This window comes from Rhinolophus sinicus, linkage group LG06 (genome assembly GCF_036562045.2).
Source record: "Rhinolophus sinicus isolate RSC01 linkage group LG06, ASM3656204v1, whole genome shotgun sequence".
NCBI lineage: Eukaryota > Metazoa > Chordata > Mammalia > Chiroptera > Rhinolophidae > Rhinolophus > Rhinolophus sinicus.
This window is the reverse complement of record NC_133756.1, coordinates 81,626,995-81,647,153: the sequence shown is the minus strand read 5'-3', so window position 1 is coordinate 81,647,153 and position 20,159 is coordinate 81,626,995. Positions and strand designations below refer to the sequence as shown.

General features: G+C 50.5%; 1 protein-coding gene and 1 long non-coding RNA gene across 2 annotated transcripts; one reads left to right on the top strand and one right to left on the bottom strand.

Moving 5' to 3' along the window:
- The first annotated feature begins 1,674 nt into the window (after positions 1 to 1,674).
- LOC109437229 (uncharacterized) lies at positions 1,675 to 8,661 on the top strand. The gene is made up of 2 exons (XR_002136215.2): positions 1,675 to 1,778; positions 8,443 to 8,661. It is a non-coding gene; the product is annotated as an uncharacterized LOC109437229 (long non-coding RNA).
- On the bottom strand, positions 6,701 to 19,622 carry SCN2B (sodium voltage-gated channel beta subunit 2). The gene is made up of 4 exons (XM_019716332.2): positions 19,345 to 19,622; positions 11,788 to 11,954; positions 11,311 to 11,521; positions 6,701 to 10,616 (listed from the first exon to the last, which is right to left on the bottom strand). The coding sequence occupies exons 1-4, from the start codon at positions 19,412 to 19,414 to the stop codon at positions 10,417 to 10,419; spliced, it is 648 nt and encodes a 215-aa protein (XP_019571891.1). The 5' UTR covers positions 19,415 to 19,622; the 3' UTR covers positions 6,701 to 10,416.
- Positions 19,623 to 20,159: the final 537 nt, after the last annotated feature.

Below are 20,159 nucleotides of genomic sequence, written 5' to 3'. Positions count from 1 at the left end.
AGGGGAGAGGGCAACAAAAGGTCAGAGTTCCTTCTCTCCTGCTTTTTCAAAGCTATCTCTTTGAGAAGCCCTCCCTCACTTTCCCCTCCCTAAGAGCCCCCAGTATCTGAACGGGGATGGGAAGAAGTGGGGGGACACCTTGGCTCCTTTCCCTCCTTCTGCTGGAAGTCCCTTGAGGATGGGGATTGTGGCTTGGACATAGCCCCCAACTGTGCCCCAACAAGCTTGATTCTTGGTGATAATGCATATCCAGATCCTGAGGGGTGAGGGTATTCTGGCTCAGAAATACCCTGAAGAGCAAGTTTTTAAGGATGCAAAGAGAGATTCAGGGAGCTCAGGTCAGAGGAGATTGGGCCTAGATTTAAGGGGAAGAAAAGTTTTTTCCTTGGTGTATGTGTGTGGGCTCATGTAGGTTCTTTATAGCAATTAGTCCAACAGTCCTCTCAAGACCACGTGGCCCCCTCAGTTCCTGCCTTTCAGGGAGCTGAATTGGAGCTAGCTGGGAGAGCTGGTATGGAGGGGGGGTGTCTGTGTGTTGTGGGGAAGTGGGACTGGCAGTAATGGAGACAGAGCTCCAGCTCCTGGCCTCTGAGAAATGCTCTTACACGGGAAGGCACTCACTTCTGGGGGTGGTCCCACCTTCTACCAGGGCAGGCAGATGGAAGGTTCCATCCCTGTCATTTCTCAGAAAGCCATCCAAGCCCCCAGCAGGGGAGGAAGGGAAAGGAGAGCTCCGATGAGGTCTCAGAGCTATTTTAAGAGGAGTTCCTCCTAAGTAACAAGAACCTGGCAGGGAGCCTCCTCCCCTCTGTCTCCCCTATTGCCCTTGCTCGCCTCCCTCCCCCCCTCCTCCCCCATAAGCCCTCGCGGCTCCTGTGGGGGCATTGCAGGTAACAGTGGCACTGGCGCTGACTCGGCTCTTAGAGGCAGAGAACACAGGCTCTGCAGGGAGCCCCCGCACCCCCACCTCACAGCTCCTCTTCCACCAGCCAGCCTCAGATCAACACCTGGAGCTGCTTCCCCTCTCCACTTTCCCTGAGCTACCCTCTGGTTATAAACAGGGCTCCTACCTCAGGATGGTGGGACTGCAGGCACCAAGCTTCTCTGCATGCTTTAACTTAAAGTTAAATGCCCCTAAATCCTTCTGCCTTTCGGGTTGGGGCTGGTGGATGCCACCTGGACTAACTTTTGGGAGCCTCCTTCTAGTGCATCTAGGTCTGTTCCCTGCCTGTCCCTACTCGCCATTTTTTCCCTCTAGCTCAGAGTGCCTGCTTGCCCCCAGCCACAGACTCTGCATCATCCACTAAAGTTCAGCAGGTACTGAGGGGGTTAACAGGACAGCATGCACCAACCAACCCGAAAGCATGTGGTTTAGCAGCCCAGCAAGGAACCAGTACTGGCCACCTTGCCCGTTGCTCCCCAGCCCACCTCGCCTCAAAGAGTTGGAGTAAAGATAAAACTCTTCCTCCTGAACCCTCCTCACCCATCTCCACTTTCTAAGGGCTCTGGGCACAGGCAGGTAGGGAGCAACCTCCTCCATCCCTCCCTTCCTTTTTTTCTGTTTTCTGCCAGGTTCTGTCCAAACATCCTTTCAGGCAAAGGGGGGTGGGGAGCCCCAGACAGATGAGCTCATTGGAAGGAGGAGGAGAGCAGAGGGAGGAGGGAGCTAAAATATCCTGACCGGGGACATGCTCAAGGGACAGTCCCAAGCTGGAGAGGGCCATTTGCCCACTTACAAGAGCAGGCGTCTCCTTCCCTCACTGCTGCTCAGAGATGGGGTGAGTCCTGGGCATCTCTTTATTCTGGGCCACATTGGGGTGGGGTGTGAAGTCCCAGAGCAGGGTCTCAGCCATCCTACCCAGAGCCGTGTTTACCTCTCTGCTGCATGGGTTACCATAACCCCCCTTTCCCGCTCCCCCACCCTCCCATCAAGGGAGGATGGGGGCTCAGGAGGGCTGGGGGCTGGAGGCACTGGGAAGGTTTGTCATTCAGCCTGGCTGCCCATGGGACTGCCTTGTCAGCTGAATGGCCAGATGTCATCCTGGAACCCTAGGCCTAGTCCTGCCCCTGAATTGGGCACTGAGAGAGCACGACCAAACCAGAAGCATAAAACGGTATGCAGTGCCAGGCATGACTCCCTGAATGTTCTGGTCCCATTCCCTATGAACATTTTAGTGCAGGAGCAGTGGATTTGCAAAGTAAGGGGAGAGGGAGGACGTGGAGTAAGAGGAGAGCTATGGCAGGGGAAGAAGGTATGGGAGAGGTGGAGAGGCTGAGAGGAAGGGAGGAAGCATGGGAACAGAGAAAAGTCTCCCTGGAGTGAAGGGTAACTTGGAGAAGTTGGGATGTGGCAGTCTGGGGAGGAGGGGTAGGGACAGTGAGACAAGTGGCCAGCAGATAAAGAAGAGGTTTTTACAGCTTTCAGGAGCCAAGAGAGGAAAAGGTGACCAGCAGAGGTCAAAGCTATTTGCATAGAGCTGTGGGGTCAAGGGCCAGGGTGGGATGTTAGGTGCTTACTGAGAAGGTTTTGCCTCTGCTTCCAAACACTGCCTCCCTTACTGTGTTGTCCACGGTCATTTTGAGGTTGACTGCAAGTCACCCTTCCTCTACTCCCCCTGAGTCTGTGGGCTAGAAGAGGCCAATCCACTGCCCTTTCTCACAGTGTGATGGGTTTGGCATCACACTAGGCTGGGTTTGAATTCTCTGCTATTTGTCACCTGGTATGTACACTTACTTAGTATAGCAGCATCTTTGTCTCCTCATCTGTAAAACTGAGAAAAGAATGCATATTTAGGAAGTTGTCCTGAGGATTAAGTCAGCTGATATACATAGAATACTTAGCTCAGTGCCAGGCACATAGTCGGTACTCAATAAATGATGGCTATTCTTATTTCTAGCCAACTCTCTCTCTCATCCTACCCGCCCCCACACACACCCTTCAAGTCTTTCAGGCTGAATATAAGCCCATCCCACAGCCCTTCCCAACAGCATGGGCTCCAGTGGAGAGCACATATAGTGTGTGTGTGCTATGGGGCAGGGATGGGGAGGTAGAAGACTTTGGCAAAGCTGGGAAGGCAAAGGATGCAGAAGACGGACTTTTCATCTACAGTCGTGACTGGAAGGATAGGGGAAGCTTTGCCCTGAGTGGTGGGCCAAGGATGCAAGTTAGACTTGGCCTGATCTTTAGAATGAAGTTCCCGAGGGTGCCTACCTCCAAATTTCCACCCTCTCCCAGCCTGTTTCTCACTGTGAATGGAGCTTGCCACTTCCCCTCTTCTGACCATTGATAAATCAGATAAAAATGAAGAGGGTAAAGGGGTACAAGTGTACAGAGGAGGCCTAGGGAAGAGCGTGACTGAATAAGAAGGCAAAGGGGCAGGAGCTTGCCCATGCAGATGCTGTATTTATCTTCAGGCAAGCAAGAGTTAACCGCACTTCTATCATTTCAGTCCTAAAGTGAGAGCTGCAGAGGGCCATTGTCAGTAAACTTAGAAGGCATCTAAAAGTATACTCTGACACATGAATCTTTTTTACAATACCCCCAAGCTATGCTTGAATACCTTCTGGGATGGGGATCTCATTATCGCAGAGAAACTCAACCCTCTGCACAGCTCTGACTTACATTCAATCAATATCTGTCTCTGCCCATCGGCCCTAATGTTTTGCCTTGGGGTAGAATGAGACAAGTCTAATCCTTCTCCCCTGTGGCCACAGCCCCGGCCACTGTGTTGGCCAACATCTGTATGCACACTTCCCTTTCTAGCGGAACACACCGTCTTCATCTGCCCATTTGTCCACAGAAGTGACTCTCAGTCTGTTGAAGCAAACAGTTTCTAGTCCCTACGCCACAGAGAATTTGTCCCAGTTGAGAAGCAGAGGCAGCTGTAGTTGGCATAAAGGTAATTTTGCCATCGCTGTAAGGGAAAGCCCCTCCCATGGCACCTCCTGAACTCTCAAGGTCATTATTGCCAAAGCAAACTAAAAGCTGCTTTTCCAAGCTACCTACTCCCAACATCTCTAATTTCCCACGCTCACCACGTCTATTCCCACCCCCGCCATCCCTAGCCTTCCTCCCTTGTCTAGCCAGAGCCCTCCGTAGCACTGCAGGGGAATGGGGTCCTAGGCTGGGCTGATCTATTTTAGGACCAAATCTATATGCTGTGTCAAAATGCCAGGTTACAGTTTTCAGCTGGGCTTCCTTCCCCAGGGTCCTCTGGAGCTTTCGTCCACTGAGTATCCGAGCCTTTTCGGAAAGGTGGTTAGCACCCTGACATCAGCATGGTAGCAAGCAGCCCGAATGACTAGAACCCAGTGAGCTTCACGGTGAGAGGTCCATGGGATTCATGCCACAGGGCCATCTGAGAAGACTTGCTGCACAGCCCTGCCAGCATGGACATTTTTAGTCCCCCAAATTGCCGGTGGAGGAGGGCAGGAGAAATAGTGGGGGTCTTCTGTTTCTGTGCATCCAGCTGTCCAGCCCACATCCCAGCAGGCCTTATCCCAGCCTCCTCTCACCTGAAGTTTTTTAGATACTACCCCCACTCCTGCAAAATGGGAGGAAGACAAGTATCCTGAGAGGGTCCCATATATATACCAACACAAGGCCAATCACTCTACTGGGTGTGGGAATGGGATTCTGGGAATTGGAGCTAGTGGACATGTGTCTTTTTGCCTGTGAACATCAGGTTAGCATGGGGAAGGCTTTTACCTGGGGAGGAGAGACTTGGGTTCCAGCCCAGGCTGTCATTTGCCAAGCATGTGACTTTGGGAATATTACTTTCCTGCTCTGAACCTCAACTTTAAAAACTGAGCCCTTACAGGAAGGGTGGGGGCCTCTTCTAGTTAAACTCAGGCCCAGCTAGGGAGAGGCAGGCAGGAGCCTGGACTGATGTATGCTGAGCTGTGCTGAGGGCGAGGCCCAGGTGTGGACTGTGGGGAGAACAGCTGACCTGGAGCCTCATGGGAGATCCTACCTTAATCCTTGACTCCTCATGTGGCCTTAAGCAAATCACTTCTTGTCCTAGTCTTCAGTTTCCCCTTCAGGAAAGGCAGAAGGCTTGGTCAGGCAGTCCTGGGGCCCTTCTCACCTTGGATATTATAAAGATCTACTCTCCTACCCCACTCCTTTTGGCCTTGGAGGCCTCTCCTAGGGACTCTGAAAGCCTAGGAGTACAGACCCCTATACAACGGCAGTGAGCAGGCCAACGGCTCTGCCTGAGCCCCGCAGGGGGCTCCGGTGGGAAGTGAAGGGGCTGTGGGACTTGAGAGCTTCTTGTACAGGCACCTCTGCCTCAGCTGGGGGACACGAAGCTGGTGAACAATGCTGAGCGCCCCAAGGTGGAAGCTAGCCCTTCCCCCACCCACAAGGCAGCTCATTCTGCAATCAAAATTAGGCCCCAAAAGTAGGCTGGACCAAAGGACATTAATTTAGGGGAGATGCCTGAGCAAAACCCAACCCTCCCAGAAGCCAGGCTTAGCTCAAAAGTATCCTCTGGGAGAAAAGCCCTAGAATGGGAAAGATGCTGTCTCCACCCCAGAAGGAAAAACCAGAATCCCCAATGCCTTCTGCTCAGTCTATGCCCCGTGCCTGTTTCCTTATCTGTTAAGCAGAAAATAACCCTCTCTGACACCCCATCCTTGGAAGGACTCAGGGGCTGCAGAGGGCAGACACCCCTTTAAAACAAAGTAACTTTGGCCTTGTTAAATACCAGCCACCTCTGTTTAGTGCTGCCATTTCTTCTCTGCCTTCTCTCTCAGGTAGCAACAGTAATCCTTGCAGGCATTAGGACTACCAGTGTCAGAATCGTCCTGGAATATTCTAAAAGGCATCTGGCCACTAACCACTGGCAAAGATCTCTAGGTTACCAGAGAGCAGAAGGAAATGACAAAGAAACCGGGAGAAAAGTAGGAACCAACCATTTCAGCATTACCCAGCCATTCAGAAAGTTGAGGCTTTTCTTATCTGGTGAGCCCCCTGGTCAAGGGTGTGTGTGTGTGTGTTTGTGTGTGTGTGTGTGTGTGTGTGTGTGTGTGTGTGTGTGTGTGTGTGTAAGAGAGAAAAATGCAGAAAGACATAAGAACAAGGACTAAGAGAGAAAAGCACTAAGTGTGCCTGTAATAGTGGAGCCCGTAGGCCAGGGTGTTGTTGCCTTTGGTCCTGAACTTACAGGCTGATTCAGTGGTATGTAAACAGGATGCAGCAGTTATGCAGGTGGGATATGAGCAACATGACTCTTCCCCCAGCCACTTTCCTCCGTCTGTGCACGAGGGCAGACTGACCAGCTGTCATCTATTTTTCCCGTGTCCAGAACAGGCAAAAGAGATGTCTGCCTAGTCAGACATGGCTTAGAATCAGAGGGTAGGAAGGATGGCCTGCCTATCTGAGGAAAGAATGGGCCACATCAGCATAACAGTTAGCTTCGAGGGGCTTAAAAGATTGTCATCATCCCAGCAATAACCAACAGCCCTCCAAGAAGTGGGTTTTCAGCCACCCTGTCCCCCAGGTATTTCTGGGGAGGAAAAGGGAGAAAGAGATGAAATATTTGTCAACAAGAATGGACTAGAACCTTATCCTTGGTGGGGATCTGACAATGTCAATGGTTTTACCAGGAAAGGAGCGTCAGGGGTTCCTGTCAGGACCCTAGCAAAGCCTCAACTTACTCCACTCTGCACTCCTGAAAAACGTCACACTTGAGGGATGTTTCGGGGAGACAATCTGTTTATTGTAGCAATAGATCCAAGCAAGAAGAAATTCAGTCTGCTCCAAAAAGCAGACACATCACAGCAGTCGGGTCACAGAGGACCATTTAAGTTTCTCTTCACACCGCCTCTTCCAACCACCATACAGCACATAAAACCTTGAGTGCATAAGTAGTTGGGTTTTCCCCTCCAAGCGCATAAGGAGCAATAAGAACATTCCATAATTTGCCTTTGGTGAATCAATTCAAAACACTGAGATATGATTGTTTCCCTCCCCAATGTAACTTTTGGGGTGGACATAGTGAGATGTTTTATATCTGTATATATACCTATACCTCTACATAGACTATGTACAAATGCATCAGCAAGCTTCAATAGAGGAAGACATCAGCAAGAGGCACAGCAAGAGACACAGGCTGTCTATCCTTAAGACATAAGTAGGAAGGAAGTTTTCTTGATTCATCACACGCTCCAGCTGCACCAAGCCGTTCCTACAACTTGGGACGATCATTTTGGACCTGGCCAGTATTTTCAATTGTCTATCTGCTTAACCTAACCTTGTAAATACTTATCAGCCCAACCTCCCCAAGAAGACTCACAGGGAGAAATATGGATCCAATCAGCTTTTCCTTTTTATAAATTGGGAATAACTGTGATTAGTCCATAGCTAGGGGCAGATATTTCCAAAGCCAGCTCCAAGGCACCTCAAGGCATTTCAGTCCTGAATAATTGTGCTTTGTTCTTATAAGCTAGATCCCGTGGGTTGGCCAGCCCATCTCTCTTTATAATGGCCCTTAATTAGGAGGAAGAGACAGATACTAGGAGGTTTCAAGGGAGCAGGAGAGGCAGGGACAGTTGAGAAAACCAGCAGACTGAACCCCGCAGAGCCCAGTGGTGGGAACATGCAGCCAGAAGTGGGGCTTGAACCCCGCGGTGCAGGAAAGGAGCTTGCTGGTATAAACTAGAAAGCAGGGTAGAGAGGTGGCTGCTGTGGAAACGTCTCACTGCTTTCCCACCTCTGTTCACAGAAGCACTATTTTGTTCCCCGCCTCATTGCCCTGGGAGAGGCAGCTCTATGAGGCTTCTGTAAGAGATTCTAAGAAGCTTGAGAAGAAAGTGAAATAAGGATGGGCACCTGGGGCAAAGGTGGTCCCTGGCCCATCCCCATCTGTTCTGACCCCTGAGGCCGGCGGAGAGGCCTTGCCCTCCCTAGGACCCACTGTGTCAGGGCAGAGAAGGGAAGGAACCCAGAAGACTTGGGCTTCTTTATGGAGAATTAGGATTTCTTAGAACAAACCTAGGGAATCCAACAATAATTCCCCTAAATGTTATGAGTCCTGGAAAAAAAGAAGTTCCCAGAATCAGCACAGATCCTTGCTCATCCTGGGAGAGGAGAGTACTTGAGAGGTTGCCAAAAAGTGAAATCTACAAACTGTAGAAGTGTATTACAACCACTCTTGGTTTCAGCTGGCATGAGGTATCCACCACCCACCTTCTCCTTTCAGCTGGTTGGCTTGCAAGATGGGCAATGTCTGTCTGCCTTCCCCAGGCACATGGTGGCTTAGCCTTATCCCCACAGTCAGTGTGTTGATTGGCAGATAGGTACTGAGCCCAAGAGTTAGAATTTCTATGTAGGCTGGACCCACCCCATCAAGGCTCTATGTGGCTGGTTGCCCATCCCCCACTTTGCCTGGCCTCTCACCCTCTTCCCTGTTGTATCTTCCTTCTTTCCTTCCTTCCCAGGGCTCAGATTCTGGACTCTCTTCTTTCTTCTCCAACTCCAGCCCTGGAAGCAGTGGCTGTACAAGTGGAATTAGATACACCAAAAATATTAATCTTGATCTCCACAATGCTGACCTGGCAGTTCCCAACTCTGTTATGGCTTCGTGTATGTTCCCATCACCTGACACAGTGCCTGGCACATAGGACATGCTCAATAAATGGATGTTGAATTGAAGTGAATTCAACTGACTCTCCCATATGCAATTGCTCACTCCCTAAATTGACCATCTGATGGGCAGAGGCAGAGAATGGTCCCTGAGACTGTCACAGTCCTGTCCCCACCCCCTTTCCCCAGACTCATTCCTGCCCTGAGCTCTGACTCCCTGCGCCTGGGCATGACCTGAGCTCCTAGAAAGGTTGCAAAGTGTGAAGAGGCTCAGCCTGGGATAGGGGATGGGGCATTGCCAGCAGCAATGTCCTCACTCCCATCACTCCATCCCTGTGTCAGTCACAGCCTGGAGGGGCTGGGCTCCTGGGAGATGAATGAGTAGGGATGGATGAGTACACCTCCTTCACCTCACCTCCCTCATCTCCCACAGAGGCCCCTCCCACCAGGACAACTATGGCTCTGTTGACTCAAACTGGAGACTGAGGAGCCAAAGGAGAAGATGGCAGGACTCAGTCTCCATCAGCTTAAATCTCAGTTTCCTCATCTGTACTATGAGTGACTTGGCTGGTTGATCTCTGAGGGGCTTCCAAGGTACTGTTCTCTAGGTCAGCAGTTTCTCTCTCTGTCTCTCTCCCTCTCTTGAAATTCCCTCTTAATGTAAATAAAATGGCAGTGAAAGTTGGCTCCCCACAAGTGCTACTTTCCTTCCCACAAGAGTTGTTAGGGCAAGGGAGCATGTAACATGGCTCTAGATGTGACACAGCCACAGGATCTCCCCATGTGCTTCCCTCAGGGCATTCCCTTTTCGGGTCTCTAGCCAAAAGCCAGATGAAAACCCTGCTGAGGGGAACCAGGAAAGTCTGAATGGAAGCTCCGAATGATGCCCCAACTCCGCACATCAACATTTCTGCCCATGGCTTCCATCCCCTTCTCATCTCTGCACCTTGGCTGCTCCTGACCCAGGCCAATGGTGGTCATCCTGCTAGAGAAGGCAGCTTGCAGCAAACTCCATTTTACAATGGAGCCCCACCCTGTCAGTCCCTCAGCTGATTGAAATTTGTCTCCTGTTGGTAGGCAACTATGATGGAAAATGACCACTACCTCAAACAACACGACCCACCCATGGCCCAGCTCAGGGTCTCTTCAGTGCTATTCTCGCCAAAAATCCCAAGGGATTAGCAATCACTAGAAAACCACAAGTCTTCCGTGGTAGCCGCCATCAATGGAGAAGAGGGTGAAAGCAGAGCTCCCTGGACCAAGGCTTGTTTCCATTTGCCTCCAGTGTCAGCTTTTCATCAATGCCCAGGAAATGCAGTCGTCCCTTTGACATGCTCCACCCTCAAATTATACGAACCTATCACTAGAGCAGCTTAGGGAGCAGAGCAATGTCCACCCCAGGCCTTCTTGTGGCAGCACAGGAAAGCCCCTCCCCACCCACAGATCCCCTTTGAAGCAGCCACCGGCTCTGGGCAGGCTGGCCAGCTGACCCCCTCCTCCACCACTGCCCACCTTTCGTCTTCTCCCAGGGACCCTCACACGTGCCTCCTGCCTCTTCTCGGGGACTGGTAGTTTTGAACCTACTTCTCCCTCCCCCCCAGGGCCCACACGTCCCAGACACCATGGCAGGTTTATCAAATGAAAGAGAGGTGAGTCACTCTTGGGGCAGGGTGGGAGATACGAAGTGAGGGGTTCAGGGGACCCAGGTCAGCCCTGGGTTCCTGGTTCAAGAGAAGCACACCAAGAGGAGAGGGCAGGCAGGGGCACACTGTGCAGGGCAGAGAGGGAGGAAGACAGGACACGAGGGAGGGCTGCAGGGCCAGCCCCCGTTACTTGGCGCCATCGTCCGCATTGCCTTCTCCATCTGTCTTGCCCTCCTCCTCCGTCTTCAGGTCATCCGTGCTCAGTTTCTGCTCTTTTTTCCTTCTTACACACTTCACTACCATCAGTACCAAGATGACCACAGCCAGGAAACCCCCCACGGAGGCACCCACGATCACCGCCACTGTGGAATCCCGCTCAGGGGACTCTGGAGAAGGAAAAGAAACACAGCTGCTGAGCCCTAGAGCTGAAAAAGAGAGCTTGGTCCACTGTGCCCTGCTCTCCCAGTACGTGTGGGGTGGTCGTAATGTGTGTGGTGGTCCTAACTTTACTCCCCTCCATGGAAAGAACTTCAGTCAAAGCCAAAGTACCCCAAAGTCCCAGGGCACCTAAGAGCCCCAGGGGAGGCCAGTATCACACAGTATACACCATGGACGTTGAGATCACGTAGACCCAAATCTGGGTCCTGACTGTACTGTTTATTCATTGTGTGACCACAGAGAAGTTACTTATCCTCTCCAAGCCTCATCTGTATTATCCTCATCTGTAAAAATGGGGACAATAATAGTGCCTCCCTCCTAGGGTTTTATGACACAAGATAATGCAGTCAGCCCTATAACTGAGACATAGAAGTGCCCAATAAGTGAAAGCTGCTGTAAGACTCTTACGACCGTGATCATGATCTAGAGCATTACAAGGACTCTCTGAGACATGTTCCTAGGTCCTCAAGCACAGGAGGAAAGAAAACAGATTCCTTGCACCCAGCACTAGCTGCTGCTCCTACCCCTCACAGCCTCGCCAAAGGAGCCCTGGGATAGTGCTACTAGAGAGCAATTGGGTGGGAAGGGTCAGGGGCCCCCACAGCAGCTCAGCTCTCCCCACTCTGCTCGTCTGGCCCTCACCTTCCATGAGGACCTGCAGGTAGATCTTGCCGTGGCCTCGGTGGCGGTCGGGCGGATTCATAATGTAGCAGTTGTATAGGCCCTCGTCCTCGAGCTGCACTTTTTTTAGTGTCACTGAAACATCGTATTTGCTGGGGTTCCCCGAGAACTCCACGCGGTCTCGGAACCGCTCCAGCTTCAGGTTAATGATCTTCATGCGAAACTGGAGGAACTGGAGGTAGACAAGGGAAAAGATGGGGGACTGGACGAGCAAGGAGCTGCAAGGACAGCAGGATGCCCTTCCTCCCGTGCACCCTTTTACCTGGAAGAGAGGCAGTTACCTCCAGATCTCCGCCACCCTTCCTAGGGCCACCAAAACATGACAACACACCGTTTGCCAAAGCCCCCTGGAGCCGACAGCCCACTGCAGGGCAGGTGGTGGGAAAGGTGGGCCTCACGCTGCAGAGCTCCTGGCTGCTCCCCCACCCCAGGACTCACCATCTCCTCGGAGCAGTTACTACACTCCTGGTAAGTCCAGTTCAGGGAAAACTGTTTGTGGTTCACGGTGTAGCAGGAGTTGAAGGTGCAGGCCAAGCGGGCGTCAGAGCCGTTGAGCACGTTCAGGGTGGTAGGCACTGTGACTTCCATGGTCCGCCCTGGTGGCACTGCAGACAAAGCCACAAGCTCGGTGAGCATTCTGGCTGATAGAGCCAGGGAACGGGCAAGCCTACTGCATCTGGTGGGGAGTGGAGCAGACCTATGGCAGCGGTTGGGTCCCTAACAGCTGACATTAGTTATGGGGCAGGGTGGGATGGGCAAAACTCATAAGGGGTAACTGATGTAGCCCTGGGGGTAAAATGAGGGTCAGAGCAAGGCTGGGGTAGAGAGAGACTAAATCATCTGTCAAGCCAGGGACAGATAAATGGCCCCAAGCCTTTTCCAGGACCATTGTTGGGCAGACCCTCCACTTGGCCATCCTGCTCCAGTCCTGACATTGCCACCTACTAACTGGACACTTTGGACAAGGGACTTCACTGTGCTGGCCTCAGTTTCCCCCTCTTCCCCACCACTTCCAACCATCTCTGCTAAGCCAAAGCCCTTCCAACTGAAGCTATAGTGTCCTGTCCCCCATGGGGCAGACAAGCTTGAGGACAAATGAAGATTCAGAAGGCCTGGTACTTCACACCCCGGGGCCAGAGCAAAGCAGTGTGCCCAGCCCAGCCCCCTGTCATCCCCAGGCTTCTGGAAGGTAGGAAAGAGGGCAGTCGAGCAGTGGGAGGGAAGAGGTGCCCCAGAACAAGAGACACAATTCCAAGAGACCACGTGATGGGTCTACAAGGATAAGAGTCTCTTTTGGAGATGTCAGGCCTGAAAACACCACAGCAGGGAGCTGATACAGGCTGAAGGGGAGTAGGGTAGGAACAACAGGTTTCTGTGGAATTCTATAAGGAATGCCAGGTTTGGCTCAGGAGACCCTGGTGCTGGGGCTGGGAAAGGCCCGTCCCATTCTGACATTCTAAGCAGGGCAGAGGCAAGTAAGCCAAAATCCTTCCAGCTGAAGTCGCAGCGCCCCACATGGGACAGCAAGTCTGGGATGCAAAATTTAAGGGGGTACCCACTCTTAGGATCATGCAAATACCTCTGTAAATTTTGTACCCTAGGCACCTCACTTGCCTCACCCTAGTCTTGGCCTTAAGTCTAAGATTCTCTGCCAATATTGTCAAAAATCTCATCCCCCCAAAATTAATTTATTTATAGAGGACAAATGATAATGTTCAGAATCAATCATTCATTCACTCATTTACCAAATATTTATAAACCACCTACTATGCCCTTAGTCTAGGCCCTGGGGGTATTGTTGTGACCAAGACAGGCAGAGTCATTGCAACATGGAGCCTATATTCTAGGGAGGGAACAGACATTAACAAGGACAAAAATAATAATGCCACTTTAGGTAATGATACATGGCAAGGGTTGTAAGAAATAAAGCAAGGTAAGGGGCTGTTGTTTTATATCGGTGGCCAGTGAAAACTGCTCTGAGGGGGGACATGTAGGCAGCCCCTGACTGAAATAAGGAAGTGAGCTGTTTGAAATTTTGAAGGAATCAAGTTCCAAGACAGCAGAACATCAAGAGGAAAGTCCCAGTGGCTAGAATAAGCTTTGTGTGTCTGAGGCACAAGGAGGAGAGTGATCAAGGGGGCAAGTGATGAGACCTGAGGTCCTAGAGCCAGGCAGGGACCAAGTCACAGGGTCGGTCACAGGGTCGGTGGGGCCAGAACGCAAAGCTAGGATCTAATTCTTTGCAGTGAAACAGGAAGGCACTAGGGACTGGGGGCAGCTAGGAGGCTGTCCAGGCCAGAGCTCTGGGAATATTGTAGACATGAGATCTGATTAGAAGTGGGTTCAATCCCATCTCTGCCTTCAATCAGATGCAAGACTATGGGCAAACTCTTTCACCCTCTAAGCCTCAGCCCCTTCTCTGTAGAACACAGCTGATGACACTCACCTCCCAGAGTTGTTAAGATAATCAAATAAGATAAAATACATAAAGCACAGCATGCAGTCTGCCTGGCAGTAAGTGCACAGCAAATGGTCGTTCTCATTATCCTAAATTTTCCTCAAGTTCTGCCCCCCTAGACAGGAAGGGTTTCTGGGGCAGTCTCCTGGCAAGGGGCACCTTGGGGTGTGACCCCTGCAGGGCTCTTATTTTTCAAACTGTCTTGCTATGCAAAGCTGCTGGTGCCCACCCCAGAAACAGCTGCACTGCAGCCTGGAAGTGGGGATACAAAGTCCTTCTGCTCAGCCCATCTCTTAAGATGAGTGGCCAGGGCCAGTAGGCAGGACTTAAGAACAGAAGATGCTCTGAACTATTGGTCCCAGAGTTCATAACCGAGCCCTAGACAGAGGGCTGGGCGTGCAGACCCACCTGCAAGGGCCCAGGCTTCCAAGTGTGTCCTAAGTGCTCATTAGGGGGGTATGAGCCGGGGGACTGAATGGGCCCAGCAAGAACAAAGTCCAGTTCCCCTCTCTCCACATTCACAGCCATTATGAAAGCACTTAGCACAGTTCCAGTCAAGGAGGAGGTGTGCATAAAATGTCATCACCGCCCCCACTCTGCGCAGAGAAATCTGCAGGGCAGGAGCCTGGAAGGGCCTTGTCCTGAGCTTACCTCATCTCTCAGGAACTCCCTGCTTCTCTAGCACCTTCCCTTGAAAGGGTCTGCAACATAACCAGGGCCTCCTCCAAAAGGAGCCCCAAGTGACACCAGGAAGTGCTGTGAATCTGGCTAACCCATCCCTGGCCTCTGTCCCGCCCCAGCCCACAGCATCATTCCAGTTAGAACTTGAACCCCACCAGGCAGCACCCTCCATATTGAAGAAGCCAGCACTCTGCCTACCGTGTTTCCCTGAAAATAAGACCGGGTCTTATCTTAATTTTTGCTCCAAAAGATACACTAGGGCTATGTTCAGGGGATGTCATCCTGAAAAATCACGCTAGGGCTTATTTTCTGGTTAGGTCTTATTTGGGGGGAAACACGGTAGTAGGAGGCCAGCGCCATGGGGAGCGAGGGGCCTTTTGTGGCTGGCAGGAGGGTGGCAGACGGAGAGGTGCAATGCAGTTTCCCTCCCCCTCGTCCTGACAGCGGGGTCCTGCCAGAAGCACCAGGTGGAACACGCGTGCCCTCTACTGGTCACAGATGTCACCCAGCAAGTCCCAACGGCACAGTGAAGGAACAGGGAGTCACCAAGTCAGAGAAAGCCAGAGGGGGACCCTCAGGAATTAATAGGTCTAGCCCCATTGTCTTCCCAATGTGGAAAGTGAGACCCTGAGGGAGACACACAAGAGGATGGGGCAAGCTGGGACCAGAACCGTGGTTCCTAACTCCTACTCCAGGATGCAGACTTCAGCCTGAGTTCTCACCAGGATCCCAGGCTCAAGGCAAGAGCCTTATTCCTTTCACAAATCCAGGCCCTCATTAAAGACAAGGAAACCATCACAATGAGGTCAGAGCTGTGAGCAAAATCCTGGTTTCTTGATGAACTCTGCTGCTTCAGGAAAGTGGCCGAATCCACAGCTAGAGCCACAAAAGGACGTCATAATCAGAACAAAGTGCTTACGGTGTGCTAGGCACTGTTTAAGCACTCGGTACATATTACCTCATTTAATACTCACAACAACACTATTACACCTCCACTTTCCAGATGAGGAAATTGAGCACAAATCTCAATTTCCCAAGTAGCCCAAGTTCATAGCTAGTAAGTGACAAAGTTAGATTTGATCCCAGGCTGACAGGCGCCAGACAGAGGATTGAGGGGTTGAGGCTAGGTGGGGATGTGACTGTTTCTCCAAGGCCTCCTGCTGTCTACACAGCAGATCTAGCCCCCAGCTCTAGGCAGGCTGGCCAGAGGGTAATGGTTCTATTTAAAGGAACCTTCATATAAGAAGAGCCCAATGTTCCTGGTTGTCCGTTTGGGACAAGATCTGAGTCCTGGGTCCCCTGAATTCCAACTCACAGAAAGGAAATGATGATCAACAGGGGTACAGTAAGAATGCAGATTTGATCTTAGTTTGAAAACATCACCAGTTTGAAAACACTCCCCATTTTCTCCAAGGCACATCTGGCCCCTCGGGCTCCATGTCATCCACTATTCTAACTGGCCCATCTTGCAGAGATCACAAAAATTTGCTCATCTCCTGCCAAACACTATTTCCCGCAGAGACTGGAAATTAGCTTTCTTCATTCCGCTTTCTAACCCTACAGCAACCTATGAAATAGGTTTATTTTCTTCTTGGTTAAAAAAGAGAGGGGGGAGAGAGAGACAGAGAGAGAGAGAGAGAGAGAGAGAGAGAGAGAGAGAGAGAGAGAGAGAGAGAGAGAGAGAGACTAAGCAGAGAAATTGTCTTCCCAACCTTCTGGACCACAATGTCTCCTGGGGCAGCGCCTGCCTCTCAGGTGAGTATGACACCTAGCCCCTGTCTCCTACACTGCCTTATCATTCAAACATGCCTCCGCCCTAGGGTCTCCCTCCCAGCCCAGTCCACCCCTCTGTAGCCATGAGAATAACTCATCCCCAAGTCTCCACTGGCTCCTTCCTGCTTTCAGTATCAAGTCCAGGCTCCTGGGCACAGCTTCCAAGCCCTTTGCCATCTGGGACCAACCTACATGCTGTCCTCATGTCCTACCAACTCCCTACCCTCCAGCTTCCTCCATTCTAGCAACCCCTGAGTTCTTACATTTCCTGAAAACACCACCTTCTTTCACATCTTTGCACATGCTTTTGCTTGAGGTTGGGAAGCTAGCTCACCCTTCTGCAGCTGGGGCTCTCCCACTTATCCTACAGATTCCAGCTAATAAGGCAGCCTCCCCAGTGCCTGTGACCTCTCCCCAGCCCTGTGCTCTCACTTCCACATGACAGGAAGGCAGAATGGCATAGTGGCCAAGACCAGGGTTCTAGCATCTTCATCCAATCTTAGGCAAGATATTTAACCTCCCAGCACCTTAGTTTCTTCATCTGTAAAATGGAGGATGATAATAGAACCGACTTCCTAGTGCTATTGTGAGGTTAAATATTATAACTCACTATTGTGTCAAGCTCACAGCAGTGCCTAGCACATAGTCAGCCCTCGACAAAGGTTAGCTGTTATTATTATTATTATCATGGTTATCACAGCACATACGATACTGTATTATTATTTGTTTATGTGTCTGTGTCCCTCCAAAGGCTCTGGGGTACTGATTCTTATTCCTACTGGTGTCCCTGGACCCAGAACCGTATGTGACACACAGTGGGCGCTCAATAAAAGGGAAGGCATTGTCTCCTCCACGTCTGGGTCCCTGCCCCCAGTAACAGATATGTGCAGTGGGCTTGAATGAGGACCAACTCCTCTTCTCGGCCTCCCCTATCACAACCCAGACTTTGGTAACCAGGCTGGTGACCACTGAGCCAACGGTCTTGTGAAAAACTCCAGGAAAGTCCAATCATTTGGATTGTTTCTAGCTAAAAAACTAGTCTATATGCTCTTGACACAGCAGCTTGCCCAGCTTGTCATCCTCACAAACTCAGCCCCTGACATCTCCCTTGTCACTTGTAGCATCCCTCCATCTTGAGGACTGATGCTACCATAACCTCCAAAGGTCCATTGTCCACCTCAGCCCTCAGTTTGGGGGTGCCAGGGCATGTTTCATCACAGCACCAATCAAGTTCAAGGTCTCCCTTCCTGCATCCTCTTCCCCCCCAGGTGTGCAGAGGCTTTAGCTTCCTCCCATCACCACCTCACAGCCCCCACGCTGACCTCTTCGCCCCAGACCTTCCCCTAAGCCACATCCTGGTCTCAGTCACGGAGCCCCTTTCATGGGTTAGATAAGGCTCTCCCAGAGCTGCCTCCCTCCCATAGGAAGCTCTTCCTACCTCCCAAAGGAGGTCATCTGTCCTCCATTCCCAGCTTCTTACACACAGGTCATTCATTCAGGTTTTTGCTTGCACTTGAGATTCTTTGCTCAATTAGATTAATAGAGCAGTAAGATTTCTTGAACATTGGGGGCAGTAGAGTTCAATAGTTAAGAACATGCAGAAGTCAGACATGTGGGTTCAAATCTCAGCTCGTTATGTGACCTTAATTGGCAAGTTACTTAAACTTTCTATACCTGTTTCCTCATCTGTAGCATGAGGGTAATAACAATATCTACCTCATACGATTACTGACTACTGTGAGGACGAAACAAGATATACAGCACAGGGGCACATGAAATGCTTTCATAAAGGCTAGAGCTATTATTGAGTGTCTGCTACTATGTGCCAGACTTACACACACACACAAAAGCCCAGGCAGTAGGTATTCTCCAGTTTACTCATGAAAGAACTGAAGCTCAGCAGAGTTGAGTTACTTGCCTATGGATATGAAGTAAATGACAAAAGTGGCTTTGAACCCAGGTCAAATTCCAAGGCTCATGCATGCTCTTTGTATTGCCAGACATTTGTCCTCTGTTGTTAGTAAGTCCAGAAACTCAACAAAACTAATAGGCCTTATCATGCAGGTTTCCAGGGGTTCTGTGCTGCCCATTTAGCAGGACTGCCAAGTAATCCAGCACAATGAGAGAGAGAGAGAGAGAGAGAGAGAGAGAGAGAGAGAGAGAGAGAGACTCTGTGATGGGGAATATTCCCACTGACAATCCTTGGACTTGACCCTCAGTTGCTCTACCAACAATGAAGAAGTTTAGGAGCAAGAGTGACGCTACCTATAAAGCAATTTTGCAAATAACTCTCCAGCACTCCCACACACCAGAAAATCCATGAATGGTCAAATTTGAAATCAACATTTGGATCACTTGATGGGGCAGTCTGCAAGGCTGGGTTGGACAGTCCCAAGGCATGGTCTTAAAGGGCCACAACTTCACTCGGCCCATGATTCCTTCTTTTTTTCTTTTTTTTTCCCCCTGATCCCGTCACCTGACCCCTCCCCCACTCCCTCTGGCCCAAGCCAGAGGTAACCTTCGTTATCAGTCAGTGCCTGCTGCAGCAGGTCTCGCAATCCTCAAGCCTGCTTCCCACCCACTAACCCATACATTTCAAAAATCAATAGTGCAGGTTTCCAGGAAGCCAGACCCAGACTCAACTTTTTGCCCCCAACTCCCCTGCACACTCTCTCCTAATATCCTAAATCCACCAGATTCCAACGACCAAGGTTCACAAAAGAAGGCCCCTTAAGGGAACATTAAATCTCAGGACCCCACATTTCCAGCAGCTTTAAAAAAAAAAATCCATGAAGACACTGCAGATGGACCTACACTCCCCGGGCCACACACATGCACATAGGTCCACTTCAAGGAAATCCAAACAAAAATCACCTCCCTTGACAATTGTCAGCAACACTCAGCATTTCTGTGACCAAGAAGTCCCAGCATTATGCATTCCCCAAGTTCCGGCACCTCCCTTCCCAAGGACACCGAAGAGAACCTCCAGCATCGTCTTCTTTCCTGCCCCTGCCGCCATCCTCTTCGAGTTGCAGCTGCACTTCTGGACCCTCAGGAGCATGCAGATGTGCGGTCTAACTTACCCAAAGAGAAAAAAAGACTGAGCCCCGTGAGACTGAAGGCAGGGCGAGGTAGCCAGGCATCTTTGTGCATTTTCGGAAACTGAGATGTTACTCGGAATATGGGAGAGAGTGATTTGAGAGGCCAAGGGCTACAAGGGAGGAATGGTTAAATGATAAAAAATAATAAAAAAATGCACGGATGTACTTCAAAGACACATAGAACGTTAAGAAAGCTTTATTTCCATCTCTCTAATATGGCCGGCCTGTATGTTCCTGCTAAAAAGAGAGAGGGAGTGTGTAAGGAAGAGAGAAAAGGGGGGATGGAGTAAATTTTGTGGTTGTTGGATTTCGAAAGGTAGGTGGGAGGGCATAAAAAAAGTATTTCTGAAAAGAACACAGTTCCCTGGGAATTTTTAACTCTCCAAAATGAGAACTAAAGCAAATCCTGCCTTTCTTATTAACTTGGATGATTGTTGGGTTTTGAAAGCTAATTTATTAACCTCATGCATTTCAAAGCTGCCTGAGGAACCCATTTATTTCAAAGCTGCGGTAAAGGGGTGGGGGGTGGGGCTGGGGGGAGCCTCCTTTTGTCACTTAAAAACACCCAAAAAAGGAGATACTCGTTTTTTGTCATTTGGAAAGAGTTCAGGGAAGTGAACTGGGAGACTTTCAGGAAGTAAGGACTTCCTCATTTTTCTAGCGTTTCCACTGAAAACAGAACATGCCAAACTGGTGTAAAAACACCTAAGAGATCTTACAATCGAATGTAATATTAATAAAATCAACAGAAAAAGACATTTTTGCCCCCAAACCCCCTGCACACTCTCTCCTAATAT